Genomic DNA, 15,779 nt, shown 5'->3' on the forward strand with positions numbered 1-15,779 from the left:
GACCTTTAAGCGGGTCAAAGTAACGGATTCATAAGGAATTCGATAGTATATGAAAGCGATGGATATCACTAAGTTAACTAAACTAGTGGAAATAACGAGATTACGTTATTTCGAAGTTACACTATGTCGTATGAGATATGTAGACAATTAGTAACCAAAAAGATGTTACCATACTTTTCGGGTAATACTAACGATTGGTTAAAAAGTATAAGTAATTTCTCGGATAGAATACATTGAGTTTAAACTCAATGAATTATGTAAGAAAAGGTTTCGAGGACGAAACCTCTTTAAGGGGGGTAGACTTGTAACACCCCGAAAACGGGTTTGGTAATTAAATCCCGTTAATACTAAAGACGGGGAAAGTACCGTTAGTGGTAAAAGTAAACTGGTAAGTATTCGGAATTTATTTAAATAATCCTAATATTTATTTAAAGTAAATAAGAGCTTTCAAGAAAATAGGAAGATATAAGGCCCGATTTAACGGGACTTAAAGTAAAACGGGTTACGACTTTCCGTACCTACTAAGCTAACTAGGAATAATTCTAACCTAGTTAGATAGTGACTTATAAGTGGGTTAAAACACTTAAATCATGAACTAAGGAAATGGAGGGGCCATAGATGTTAAAATTGAAACTTATGTTGCTAATTTTAATTAAAACAAAAACCAAACACCCCATTTGGGGATGTCTGGTCGTACAAAGAAGCAGGAGGCGACCTGGGTTTCTTCAAACCCTAAAATCCTCAATAAACTCTCAAATTGGAGGTGCAAATCTGGTCCAAAACGAAAATTGAGCATAGATTATTGATCCTCATCACAAGAGGATTACAAGGTATGTAAAATCTGATGAAAACTCTCAACTTGAAATTCTCATGAAATTGGGAAAATCTGAAATTATGGTTGCATGTGTGTCTTATGATGATACCCATGGCGTAAGCCGAAATAGGGTCAAGATTGTAAGAAATGAGTTAAAAAGAAAAGAAGGGGTCAAGAGGCAACATCCGAAATGAGTCGTAGGTGTAAATTGGAAATTGAAAACCCAGTTTTACTACATATGTAAATGTTCGGTCATATGAGCGAAACGGGTCAAACGGTGGTGATAACACCATTTGACAATAATGACTAATGTTGGTTGTCAAGTCCTATGTAAACAGGAGTGAGTAGCAATTTTGGGATAATTGCGGCGCTATAGAATATTGGTTAATAAATGCGAGGTGTAAACGGGTCTATACGTTGATCCGAGCCAGGTACGCATAAATAAGTTGTAGTAAGATGTGCAATTTGGTCAAATATTAGTAGAAGTCCTTCATCGTAAAAAATGAAGGATTAAATGTGACCAAAAAGCCCTTGATGGGTAAACCGGGTAAACAACCCTTAGAGGTTGTTTAGAAACTTATATTATGATTATTGTAACCTTTAGATGCGTATAAAAGTTGTAGGCGTGACTTTCAAAGGTTAAATGCCTTAAAATGCTTCTTGCCATAAAATCTCTTATCCGAGGGGTAAAACTCGGAATATATAGATATCCACATTAGATCCAACACACTTATAGTTGTAGTGGAAGATTATAGGATAAGAAATGTGGTGATGAAACGTTAGAAGGAATCGAAAGCGATTTTAGGCTCGAAAGTGCTTAAATACCCTTAACGGGTCAAAATAAGCATACGAGCGAAAACGGACTTAAATGGTGTAATAAACCTATGATTAGAACCTAATATAGTAGGTAACATTAATTTGAAGAAATGTATGAGATATAGGAATCAAATAAATACGTTTGTTAGATGAATTCATAAACGGGTCAAAAGTCGGTACAAAGGGGTAATAAGCTGAGGATTAAAGTCTGAAATTTTATTATGTTGGATGTTGGATTTTAACTCCATAAGATGGAGGATTTAATTACGGACGCATAGGAAAAAGAATCGCGTAAAACGGATCAATAACGAAGAAGTTATGGTCGTTTCCGTGAAATTGGGTTGAGCTGGGAACGTACAGCAACAGCTGAAGCACATTCTGTGAAAACAGGGGCTAGGCGTCACGCGACGCCCCTTGGCGTCACGCGACGCCCCCTAACTCCGAAAACTTTTAATTTTTGTCATTTTTAACCCCTGTACTTGTTTGAACTAAATATTTGACTATCAAAACTAACTTTTAAGTTGGTTTTGATCATAGGTGAATACCAAGACTGCACGGATGAAGATCAAGCGTCGAGCAAGAACCGAACACGATTACGAAATAAGCTTCCGCACTATGTATCGTTATTATGTTAAACGACTAACGTACACATGATATGTTGTATACTTTTAAATTGTAAAAAGTTTTTAACAAACCCGTAATTTCCAATCCATATATAATCTTAATTACATGATTGTTTTCGTAAATGATACGTAAAACCTTAATTTATAAGAACGGGTGTTACACTAATGCGTTCAACCAACTCCCTCAAACCCCGACTCCTAACGCGTTCACGCAACTCTCTCAAACCCCGAATCCTAACGCGTTCACGCAACTCCCTCAAACCCCGCAACCAACTAGTTTATTTCAACTTCAACAAATCCAGTTTCAACAACAATATCAGCAACAACTAAAAACGCTCCAACAAAGCCAAAGTCGGCCTATTCATACGAAAGTCCAATTGCAACCGACACCCGATACCCCTTCGTTAGACAATTTGGATGACATTGCCGTTGTACCCGAAACCCAACCTCAAAGTTCTAAGAAAACATCTACAAAAAAGCGTTCAAAGAGGCTAGAACAAGAAAATTTAACCACTGGTAGAGGTCAAACTTGGACATCGATCGAAGAGTTGGAGTTGGCAAGGGCGTGGACCAATACGTCTACGTGTCCGATTGTAGGTATGTTATACTTTTCTATTTATACTAAAATAATATTTTATTCAAGATAAAACAACATTTATTTACACCTTGATACTTTTTTTGTAGGTAATAATCAAAGGTCTGGTAGTTTTTGGAAGAAGGTTTGCAACAAATTTCATGCTTTGATGCAAAAAGAACCGTACCGAGAAGTGAACTCAATGGGCTCAAACTATCGAGAGATGAATAAGAAGATATCGGCGTTTTGTGGTTATTACAACAATGCTCATTCGAATCGGCCAAGTGGGGCGAGTGATGAAACGGTTTTTGCCATAGCTATGTCAAAATACCATACGAAAGAACGTAGTGCGTTCACATACGTAGGGGCTTGGGAAATCTTTAAAAATTGTCCCAAGTGGGCGCCGGTTCCTAACGAGGTGGCAAGAGCAAAGAGGTGTAAAACATTCGAGTCGATAGAGCATAGTGCCAGTGATTCGGATGTGCGTTACCATATTAATATTAATGACGAACCCGAGTTTGACGATGAAGTGACGGAGATTCCGGAATTGAAGCGCCCAAATGGTAGAGACAAAGCAAAAAAGGAAGCGGCGGCCAAAAATAAAGAGGCGTCGACAAAAAATGAAACTCCGGGTGAAACGAAGGTGGATAAGTTGATGAGCAAGTTCACCGAATTTAACGAAATACAAGCGGCGAGACTTAAGTTGAAAGAAAAAGAAATGTAAGAAGCGGCCGATCGTGAAGACTTTAAGCTAATGGCGATAAACATCGACTCGCTCCCGAAAAAAGATAAAGAAGTGTTGCAAAAAATGAAGGTGAAAATTGCTCAAAAATGGAAATTATGTCGTTATCATTTTTTATATTTTCTAGTTTTCATCTTTAATTTATGCCGCAATCGCTTTTTATATTTTCTAGTTGTAACAAAATTGATTCAGTTTTATATTTTATGGATTAAATTACTTTTCATTTTTCAATTTTTGGACAACTCTGTTATATATCTTTCATGTAATTTGGACTAAATCGGTTATATTATTTGTACCTACAGTAGCAAAGAAAAAGAAGAAACAGGTTATCCCACCACCATGGCGTCACCTACTTCTTCCGACGAGATTAACGAATTTTTTTTGAACGTGGTGATGGAAACGACACAAATAATTATAGAGGAGGAAGAAACCTCTTCCAAACGGAGAAAACGACAACAATGTTTAAATAGGGATCGTGAAGGTATTTTTTTTGTGCATTATATTTTTTGAAGTGCCGTTTATGTCTTAGTGTAATTTATATTTTTGTAAAATATGTAGGTGCCCACGATAGGTTGATGGCCGATTACTTTGCCGAAAACCCGGTATACACGGATGAAATGTTTAGGCGTCGTTTCCGAATGAGCCGTCGTCTTTTCTTACGTATAGCCAACGATTTGGCTAATTATTACCCATTTTTCACATTAAGATGGGATGCTACAGGTAAAAGGGGGTTTACCACTTTACAAAAGTGTACGTCGGCAATTCGCCAATTGGCTTACGGTACAAGTAGCGACATGTGGGATGAATTTTTGAAAATGTCTGATAGAACTTCACGAGAGAGTTTGTATCAATTTTGCAAAGGGGTGGTCAAGCTATACAGCACGAAGTACTTACGAAGGCCAACAAATAATGATATCATAAAGTTGTACCAGGCACACGAAAGTAAACATGGTTTTCCTGGAATGCTTGGTAGCATAGATTGTATGCATTGGCCTTGGCGTAATTGCCCTAATGCATGGCGAGGTCAATTTACTCGTGGTGATCATGGTCATCCCACATTAATTCTAGAAGCCGTGGCATCAAATGATCTTTGGGTTTGGCATGCTTTCTTTGGTGTTCCTGGTTCGAATAACGACATTAACGTTCTTGGTCAGTCAGATGTTTTCAATGATATCATTAATGGTATGAGGCCTGATTCTAGGTTTTCGGTTTCATGAGTAGAATACAAGCATGGGTATTATCTAGCTGATGGAATATACCCAACATACACATCGATTGTTAAAACTATACCGTATCCAGAAGATGAAAAAAGAAAGAAATTTGCAAAATGTCAAGAATCTGCTAGGAAAGACGTTGAGCGTCTATTTGGGGTTCTACAACAAAAATGGCACATAGTTGCAAACCCAGCATGAGCACTTGAACTCAAAACATTGAGATATTGTATGTATGCTTGTATCTTGCTGCATAACATGATTATCGAAGACGAAGGTAACGCCATATGTGAATATGATCCTAACGACATTCATGAGAATGTTGTACCAGTTGATGAAGGGCAACAAGAATCTAACATGTGGGCGTTATACAACGAGACTACGCATAACCATCTTCGTTCGGATTTGATTGAACATGTTTGGCAATTTGGTCGGGTTAACAACAACGAGTAGTTTTTTTCTTAATTTATAATATGTAATTTAAATTTGGATGTTATTTTTTTACTAATTTGAATGTTATGTAGTTTAAATTAGAATTGTGTGTTGGTGACAAATCTTATAGAAGAGATTAAAGTGATGGGTTTTTTGTGGATGAGAAGAAGGTCAAAGGGTGAGGCAATAACCTGGGAAAATTGGCTTGAGTTTGAGTTAACAAGTTCGGGATTTAAGATGTATTTTTTTTCTCTTCTGTTGTATCATGATGTGCTGGTTAACATGTCTGTTAGCCTATGCCCACCATAGATTCTTGCACTATTAATCTTTTACTAGTAAAAAATAAAGAGCAAGTGCTTCTCTTGTATGTGTAAAACACACGTAATATACTCTAGTAGACTAGGCAAATATGGAACCAACATGTGGATGAAAAAGGCTTCCAGCACTAACAGTTGTACCAAGTGGAGTGAAAGGTATACTAACAATCATCTGTTTATATATAGGGCAATAGATATTTTCTAGTCTAAGATATTACTCTTGAATTATCCATTTGTTTATTTGCCTTGCAAATCATATTTTTCTTATTAATTTGAATGTTACGTAGTTTATTACTATAATTTATTTGATGTTATTTGTTGTTTGTTTAAAACAAATAAAATATATTTCATAAAAAAAAGGGTGGATGGTGGTTTGGGTCATGACCACACCCTTAGGATGGTGGTTTTGGATGGTGGATGAGAGATCGATGACATGGCGATGACATGGAGGGTCATGGTGGTCATGAGGGTCATGACCACACCCTATAGCCTAAGATCATACCTTGTTTTCGAAACTATAAAAGTATGTCCTAAATATAACATCCTGATCACAATGTGACTTGTGTGTTAGAGATATTGAGATCGCAACCCCGCCATTGAGACCATGAAATCTAAATTTTAGGTGTGTAAACAAGCCCAGATGCTCGAGAGCTACCGTAAATACTTATCGAATCATTGGCAAGTATAAAACTACAATATTCACAAAGTAATCACGGTTTCAATGAATATATATTAAATAAAAGTAAACTGGTTACAGTTGGATATATATATAGAAGAACGAGTACGTTGGTGATTTTTATAAAATAAAATACACATTCCATGAATTTTGGCGACACATGTAAAGAAAGTATCTTGTTTATTCTATGATTTCCATCTTGGGAGCAGCGTATCCCTTAAACATGTTATGTCTATGAGCTTAAAGTATTTTTTTTTTGAAAAGTGAACTTCATTAAAAAACCGACTAACCCGAAAACCGGGAGGCAACAAACAAACAAACAGAGACTACATAATTACAAATTTACACCAATTTTCCCACGATAACTCTTTATACTTAGTTCTATTCCTAGCCCACAAATACCCATACGACTTCACGTCGCTTAAAATCTTTTCGATTCTGAGTCTCCTGTTCCTGAACTTAGCTTCGTTTCTAGCCTTCCATATGCACCAGCACGCAATGATAATAATGCCATACAGAAAGGTTCTTTCCGGATCCTTTAAGCCGCTGAAGTCATGGGCCGCCAAAAGATCTTGGAACGAAAACGCAAAGATCTGCGGCACCTTGCACCACCTACTAATCGCATTCCAAATCACATTAGCCACATAACATTCCGTAAATAGGTGAGAGACCGAGTCTTCTCCTTCATTGCAGAGCCCGCAACCCGAGTCAGAAATATTGACGTTTCTTTTGCGGAGAGCGTCCACCGTAGGAATTCTTCCTAAATCCGCCCGCCACGCAAACACATTACACTTCACTGGCAGCCACTTACACCACAAAAAGCTGGCCTGCACCGCCGGACAATTACCTTTGGCCAAAGTCTTTTTCACCGCTCCGACGCTAAAACTTTCAGGGCCGTTCCCGATCCAAGCCCACTTGTCCGCACTATCCGAGACCTGAAAATTATCCAGCAAAGCCGATAAGCTGGACAAATCACCCAGCTCCGAAGCCGAGGCTAGCGGCCTTTTCCAATGCCAACACAGCCTGTTTCCATCGCTATCAGTCAACACACGCTCACTAATTTTAACCTTCCTATTAGACTCCAATTGAAATAAATTTGGGAACAGGTCTTTAAGAGGTTCACAGGAGACCCACGGGTCTAGCCAAAAAGCAATACACTCAAATTATTGCATCACCTTAGGTTGTGTTATAGCGAGGTGAAAGGTGAAAAATGTTGTGTTACATAGACTCATGAGTCAATAATAGGATCTGTAAGCTCGCGAGTCAATCTTCATATGTGAAGCTCGAGCTCGTCTAAGCTTGGCTTAAGATACAAGATTTTGGCTAACTGATCTCGATCGAGTAGCTCATGAATAGTTTGATTTAGTTCGAGTGATTCCATTCGTCAAATGAACTTACCATCAAGGGCGGACCCAAGCCTACTCCAAGGTGGGCGGGCGCACCCCCGGGGAAAAAAAATTAGTGCTAAGTTCCGTCGAAAATCCCGTCCGCACCCCTTGGAATTTTTCGTCCGCACCCCTTGGAATTTTTCGACCGCACCCTTGAAATTTTTCGTCCGCACCCCTTAGGTAAAAAGTGTTATCAATTTATATTTTAATTTTTTTTAGTAAGCTCTTATTTAAAAAAAAAAATACTACCTAAATTATATAACTTTTAATACCTAACTAACTAAACCCAAATACCCATACCTTTACCCACTTATAATTCCTAACTAGCTAGCCCACTAAGTCTTAGCCAATTAACCAAACCCAACAATATTTCAAACTATAATAAAATAATTAAAGCCCAAAACCTTTAGAAATTCTCTCCGGCTCTCTCTCTCTCTCTCTTGCGTCCCTACACTGCCAACGAACAACATCACCCAGCGACAACAGTCCAGCAGCCGGCGACCACCGTAGTCAGCCACCATACCACCGTCGTTTGACACCAAATGTAACCGGAATCCGAACACGGGTAAGTTTCTTTGTTATTTTGATGATTTTGGTTGATATTATAGGAGAAAAAAGGGTAATAAAGTTGTTAAATAGGTTTGAAATTTTGTGTGTTTTAACGTTGTTTATGGTTGTTTAGATGATTTTTAGGGTGATTATGTTGTTTATATATTTTTAGGGTGATTACAACTTACGTTATGATTTCTAGTGCTTGAATAGTTGAAAACTAAAATTGAAACATTATGTTATGGAGCGATGAACTTATGTTATATAGAGAAAGAATTGTTTAAGAAATTAGCTTTAGATGATGTTTTGGATAGATTTCAAAAAATGAAAACCCGTAGGGCGTCGACGTTTTAATTATGTTTGTAACAAGGTTTGACATGTTTTTGATGATTATATAAATTTAGTTTGATGTTCGTTTGTTTTACATGACCCGACCCGACCCGATACGAACCGATTTTTTTACTTATATACCTAGGGGCCTAAAATTTTTAAAAATGTTCCGCACCCCCATGGAAAAATTCCTGGGTCCGCCACTGCTTACCATGGTAAGGGAGATAGGGTTCACTTAGCCGATATTCTTTGTTCATGTGAGTGATGGTTTGCCGAAGTCATGGCGTACTGAATCATGTTGGGAGTGGGTTGGGTCACGGTATGGTGCGGTGTGGGTGCAAAGATGGGTATGTAGTATACTAGTATATGCCCCGCCCGCGTTGCGGGGCGATTGGGCGGGGCGATGGCCGAATAATTCTCAATCAATTACATAAAGACTACTATAATTTTGCTATGGGGAAAAAAACGATGATATGACCGTAATTTTGGGCCTCCCTCTGTATGGCTGTACAGAGGGCAAAATCATAAATATATTTTGAACCGGAGGCGAAATCATAATTTTAAACTGAGAGCAAAATCATAATTTTTAGGTAGGGGTAAAAACATATTTTCATTTTGAACGGTGGGGAAAAGCGTAATTTTGAGCTAGAGGGGAAAACAACATTTTATTTTTAGCTGGGGGGGAAAACGTAATTTTAAACAAAGGGCGAAACCGTAATTTTAAACTGGGAACAAAAGTAAAAGTTAGGTTTTCAATCAAGGGTAAAAGTGTAATTTTGAGCTAGGGGCAAGAGTATAATTTTATTTTGAGCTGGGGGCAAAAAGGTAATTTTAAACAAAGGAGGAAAACGTAATTTTAAACTGGGAATAAAATTAATTTAAAAATAGGTTGGTCCAATGGGGAAGTGTCAGGCAGCTGGCTGACACTATTCCCCCATTTGGGTAAATTTTTAACTGAGAGGAAAATCATAATTTTTTAGCTGGGGGGAAAAAGCATAATTTTGAGCTGAGAGTAGAATCGTAATTTTGAGCTAGAGGGAAAAACAACATTTTATTTTTAGCTGGGGGAAAACGTAATTTTAAACGGATGGCGAAACCGTAATTTTAAACTGGGAACAAAAGTAAAAGTTAGGTTTTAACCCGATGGCAAAAGCGTAATTTTTAGCTAGGGGCAAGATTATAATTTTATTTTGAGCTGGGGGCATAACGGTAATTTTAAACAAAGGACGAAAGCGTAATTTTAAACTGGAAATAAAATTAATTGAAAATTAGGTTGGTCCAATAGGGGAGTGCCAGGCAGCTGCCTGGCACTGTTCCCCCATTTGGTATTTGGGTAAATTTTTAACTGAGAGGAAAATCATAATTTTTTAGCTGGGGGGAAAAAGCGTAATTTTGAGCTGAGAGTAGAATCGTAATTTTGAGCTAGAGGGAAAAACAACATTTTATTTTTAGCTGGGGGAAAAACGTAATTTTAAACGGATGGTGAAACCGTAATTTTAAACTGGGAACAAAAGTAAAAGTTAGGTTTTAACCCGATGGCAAAAGCGTAATTTTTAGCTAGGGGCAAGATTATAATTTTATTTTGAGCTGGGGGCACAACGGTAATTTTAAACAAAGGACGAAAGCGTAATTTTAAACTGGAAATAAAATTAATTGAAAATTAGGTTGGTCTAATAGGGGAGTGCCTGGCACTGTTCCCCCATTTGGTATTTGTAGTAGTTAGAATTAGCAAATGGTTGGATCTTGGTCAGATATTGATCTATTGATAAATGGTTCAGTTTATGAGCTATTTGGTTGGATCATGGGTTCGTAACTCATTAATTTTAAATAATTCAGATAATATATTTTTTAGACTGAATAAAATAAATATATCATTGCTCTAAAAATTTAATTATTTTTTATATTGTATCCATCACTTTGTGTCCTCTCTGATTTACATAATAAATGTTACCACTACTTTTATATTCACGATAAGATTGGTTTTCAAGCCCCATAATGTCCTGAAAATTGTTTTTTATTTTTATTTTTTTAGTTATTAGATTATTTTTCTAAACTACGTGTTAGATTTTTTAATAACTAATAAAAACATGTAAGTTTGTCCTTTTTCTCTGTAATATTACATGTTTCTAAACTATGCTTACTAAAAAAAGTTTAGTCATTGTTTAACATAACTTATAATTAAATATATCTAAGACATAAAAAAAGAAAATAAAATTTAACTATTACTTAATATCCGGACTCTTATATGCTCGCTTAAATGTCTTTTATTGTCTAAGTTGAGGCTTATTGTTCTAGGATTGCTCACAATCAAGCGTGTACTTAACTCTGACGTACTCTTATCATCCATAACAATGCGCTCAAACACTCTCCTATGGTGGTATTTGAGACTAGTTAGCTTCACTTACCAACGACCATTGTGACATTTGCCAATTCTTTAGGTGTTATGCTTTAATAAGTAGAAACCGATAATCATTTAGCTATAGTATATACCAACAAAATAATTTTACATTTATTTAAACAAAATTTATGTGACGACCCATTAAGTAGTTATGAAAAATAGTTATTTTGATCGCAATAAAAACATAAAAAAAAACTATGACAAATAAGTCGTATGAGACACTATAACACTAAGGCTTACATTTTAACTTTTGAACCAACAAAAACACACTTGCTCTAAAATCTGTTAACAAAATATACTTATTACCCATTTTATGGGACTCTTATCCGCACTACTCTAGTGGGGATAAAAATCTGGTGCTACTTGGCCAAGAGGACATTGACATTATGGGTTACGCGCTACTTTAGTGGGGATAAAAATCTGGTGCTACTTGACCAAAAGGACATCAACACTATGGATTACGTAATTCGTTGATATCTTAAATAAATAAATAAATAAAGTTATGCGCTACTTTAGTGGGAATAAAAATCTGGTGCTACTTGGCCAAAAGGACATCAACACTATGGGTTACGTAATTCGTTGATATCTTAAATAAATAAATAAATAAATAAATAAATAAATAAATAAATAAATAAATAAATAAATAAATAAATAAATAAATAAATAAATAAATAAATAAATAAATAAAGCCATATGATCCTTGGAATAGCCCAACGACAATTGTATTTGTTGCAGAGACCATACTGAGTGAGGGAACATATAATGGGCCGAATTGGCCCAATATTAAAACAAAAACGATTTATCCTAGTGGGCCAAATCAGACCAATCCAATAAGAGAGACGCATTATTTGAAAGTTGAATATACTAAAAAGTAAAAACTAAGTAAGTTAATATGCCCTTAACTCCTTATGTCCTGTTATAACCGAAGTTTCAATATTATTTATTGATGATGGGGTGGGTTAAAACTCACTTCCCCTCCCGTAATAATAGAAGGATATTAAGAATTCATTCACATAAAAGCAATAAGAAGGAGATATTCACTTGTAAACGGGTAAGCATACACAAGACAAGCATAGCCATGCGTCGTCTTCAGGAATAAACAAGGAGGAGTCATCTCCTTGTCAGCAAAGCACCGACTCAAAGGCATGATGCCCGAGGCAAGTAAGAAATCTCATCATTCAAAGACAAAAGGTTGAGACAAGATTCACTAATATTAGGCCCAGTGGCGGACCCAGGATTTTTTTTCAATGGGGTCCGCTTTTTTCAAGTCTTAAGATTTTTCACAACCCAACGTTAGAATTTTCGAGTCGGTCATCATTCGGGTCGGGCCAGGCGAGGAGTGTAATAAAGAACAATAGGTTTTTCCTCAACATTATTTGTCTATATATGTAGAAATATAAACAAAAAGGTAACAAAAAATATTTCTTCACATCTTCTAGTTTTATATGTGACATCTTAAAACATCAAACATCTAACAAAAAGGAGAAATTCAAGAAAAATTATTAAGTTGTGAGATTAAATATATAAATGTAATATTTAATCTTGTAGCCTATATAATCATTTATATTATATTAGATCAAATTATATTTATTAACCTATTAATAATTAGTTGGTAATTGTTGATGGACCATATTACCCTTATTAACTAATTGGGTTTCCTCTTGGGTGTATAAATAAGGGGCTTATTAGAGAGTTAAAGGGTTACACACATTATACAATCACAACCCTCATTAACATCAAGAATTTGTGACTCTCTCCCCTAACCGAAATTACCCTACTTCGGTTTTCATCACCATCATAACTTACACCCCAAAGAGGAACCAGATCATCCTGACAATCATGTCGAACTCAATGGCTGCATCTCTGACTGGATTCTCTGCTGGCCTGTCTGCTGTAACAGGTATTATTCATGTTTTCCATTACATTTAAACAGAACTGATCCAACATGTGGTATCAGAGCATATGTTGATAAACCAGTTCTGTTTTCGTATCCATTATTCTTGGATCAAAATCTGGAAAACGGAAGTTTTTTAAGCCTTAAAATCAAAAACTGTTTTCGGGTTGTTTGTGACCGAAATCCCTGTTTCGGAAACTGTTAATTGATAAACCGACTCGAAATTATAAAGATTAAACTTATTATCACGAAATCCCTTACAAAACCATTAAAATCAGGTTTCGGATTTCCAGATTATGTTCTTATTCTGTTAGGGTTCATCATAATGTTCTAAGAAAACTTGAAAATTCCCTAAGATTTGGAATATAATTTAGATTAGTGGGTGTTTTTCCTGTTTTTGATCTTATTTTTATCTAATAAAATTCCGAAAACTGTTAAAGAGATATCAGTTATTATTTTCGAAATATTTTGATAAGTTTAGATCAGCATTAAAACAGGAAACATTATCCCACAATCCCTTAAATTTCGAGTTTTCAGTTATTATCACAAAACAGCTGTTAACGAGGTTGCTACTCGCAACCATGAGGTTGCTACTCGCAACCATGAGGTTGCTACTCGCAACCATAAGGTTGCGACTCGCAACCATAACGTGATTTATCGCAACCATGAGGTTGCTACTCGCAACCATAACGTGATTTATCGCAACCATGAGGTTGCTACTCGCAACCATGAGGTTGCTACTCGCAACCATAACGTGATTTATCGCAACCAGGAGGTTGCTACTCGCAACCATAAGGTTGCGACTCGCAACCATAACGTGATTGATCGAAACCATGAGGTTGCTACTCGCAACCATGAGGTTGCTACTCGCAACCATAAGGTTGCGACTCGCAACCATAAAATGATTAGTCGAGACTAAGGTTGCGACTCGAGACCGCGCTAACAGGTGGTTTGCTATTAAATACTTGGTTTTATTAATACTTAATTCATTAATCAGAATCAGATAATTTTACAAAACCAAAATAGCTTTACTTGAATGAGCTTCTGATGTATTAATTCTGGCCAAAGCTGATTTAATACATCTATTTATTGTTCAAGTATTATAAAAGGCTATGTTAAGCATGCATTACAAACCTGAAATGTCTTAATTCTGGCCAAAGCTGATTTAATTCATTTATGTTTAGCATGCTTGACAAGTGCATAACTAAAGTGATTGTCTCATTTCTGGCCAAAGCTGATTTGTCACGATTGCTTTGCACACATACTTAAATGATTACACTTCTGGCCAAAGCTGATTTGTCTTCGTTTAAGTAGAATTTTTACTAAGTCTATTATTTTGATGTTAGTAATAGACATTATCACAGCTTCATAATTAAAATGGTCATTATTTATGCCTGCCTTAGTATAACATGCCCATTAGATCACATTAGGATTTCTTCTTTTGTATCATAACTTGCTCATCTTATTTCCATTATCAGCACCCAATTGCGGGATTCCACCTTTGACTGGTGATAACTTTGCTGAATGGAAGGATGCTCTCATGCTTACGCTTGGGCTGCTGGACTTTGATTATGCCCTAAGAGAGAATAAGCCAGCGGACCTTACCGCCACCACTACTGCTGCTGAGCAGATAGTCCATGATAAATGGACTAGGTGTAACCGCATGTCTCTCATGTTCATGAAGCAGTCTATTCATAACTCAATCAGAGGAGCCATTCCTGATTCTGAAAATGCTAAAACCTATCTGGCTTCTGTGGAGGATCAATTCAAGGGAACATCAAAAGCACACGCTAGCACTCTTATCCTCAAGCTGGTGACAACTAAGTATGATGGGAGGAGCGGCATTCGCGAACACATCATGATGATGCATGATATGGCCAATAAGCTGAAGGGCCTAGAGATGGAAATCAGTGATGGTTTTCTCGTTCACTTCATCATCACTTCGCTTCCTTCGTCCTATGAAGCTTTCAAGATCAATTACAACACTCAGAAGGACAAATGGACGATGAGTGAGCTGATCGCTATGTGCGTGCAGGAGGAAGAGCGTATGAAGATGGATCGCACTACTGATGTTGCTAACTTCACCACTTCCAGCTCAAAGAAGAGGAAGAACTCTTATCAAAGAAAGGATGCTTCTAAGGTTCAAAAGCCAAATCCAAATCCTAATACAAGTGCACCTTCCAGCTCTAAGAACTCCTTAGGCAAACCCTATTGCAAGTTCTGTAAGAAAACAGGACATAAGCAAAAGGAATGCCCTGACTTTAAGGAGTGGCTGGCTAAGAAAGGTAACGATTTTTTCATGATACTTGAGTCCTTTAATTTAAATGTTCCTGCTAATTCTTGGTGGTTTGATTCTGGTTCTATGGTTCATGTAACCAATTCACTTCAGGGATTCCTTACAATCCGGAAGCTGGGAAGAAACCAAAGAACACTTAAAGTTGGGGATGATCGGGAATTAGAAGTGAAGGCCATAGGAACATTACAATTATTTTTGAAAACTGGTTTATGTATTAAACTTTATGATACCTTATATGTTCCTGAGGTAACTCGGAACCTTGTATCAGGACCAAAGTTAGACATGGACGGTTTTGTCGTTTCTCATGGTCATCGCAAACTCTCTATTCTCTATGATTCCGTTGTTTATGGTACTGGCATTCTGGATGGTGGTCTCTATAGATTAGAACTAGATGATAATTTTTCCAAATCTTTGTTGTCATATAATATTAATGAATCACTCACAAAGATGGAAAAGAAACAAATTCGAGACTTAGAGACTTCATCTATGTTGTGGCATCAACGTTTAGGCCACATCTCAAGAGAACGATTAAATCGTCTCGTAAAGGATGAAGTCTTACCTCCTCTCGATTTCACCGATTTTGGAACATGTGTCAAATGTCTTAAAGGCAAAATGACATCAGCGAATAAGAAAGGTGCCACTAGGAGCTCTAATTTATTAGAACTCATTCACACTGACATTAGTGGTCCCTATCAAATCGCTGGCATCACAGGACATAC

The 15,779-nt window shown here is 36.7% G+C and overlaps 1 protein-coding gene across 1 annotated transcript; it reads left to right on the plus strand.

The window, feature by feature from the left end:
* Positions 1-2,375: 2,375 nt before the first annotated feature.
* LOC110901760 lies at positions 2,376-3,551 on the plus strand. The gene is made up of 2 exons (XM_022148547.2): positions 2,376-2,850; positions 2,938-3,551. Exons 1-2 carry the CDS (start codon positions 2,376-2,378, stop codon positions 3,549-3,551), a joined length of 1,089 nt encoding a protein of 362 aa, XP_022004239.2.
* The last annotated feature ends 12,228 nt before the right edge of the window (positions 3,552-15,779 follow it).

Source organism: Helianthus annuus, chromosome 13, assembly GCF_002127325.2.
Source record: "Helianthus annuus cultivar XRQ/B chromosome 13, HanXRQr2.0-SUNRISE, whole genome shotgun sequence".
Lineage (NCBI taxonomy): Eukaryota > Viridiplantae > Streptophyta > Magnoliopsida > Asterales > Asteraceae > Helianthus > Helianthus annuus.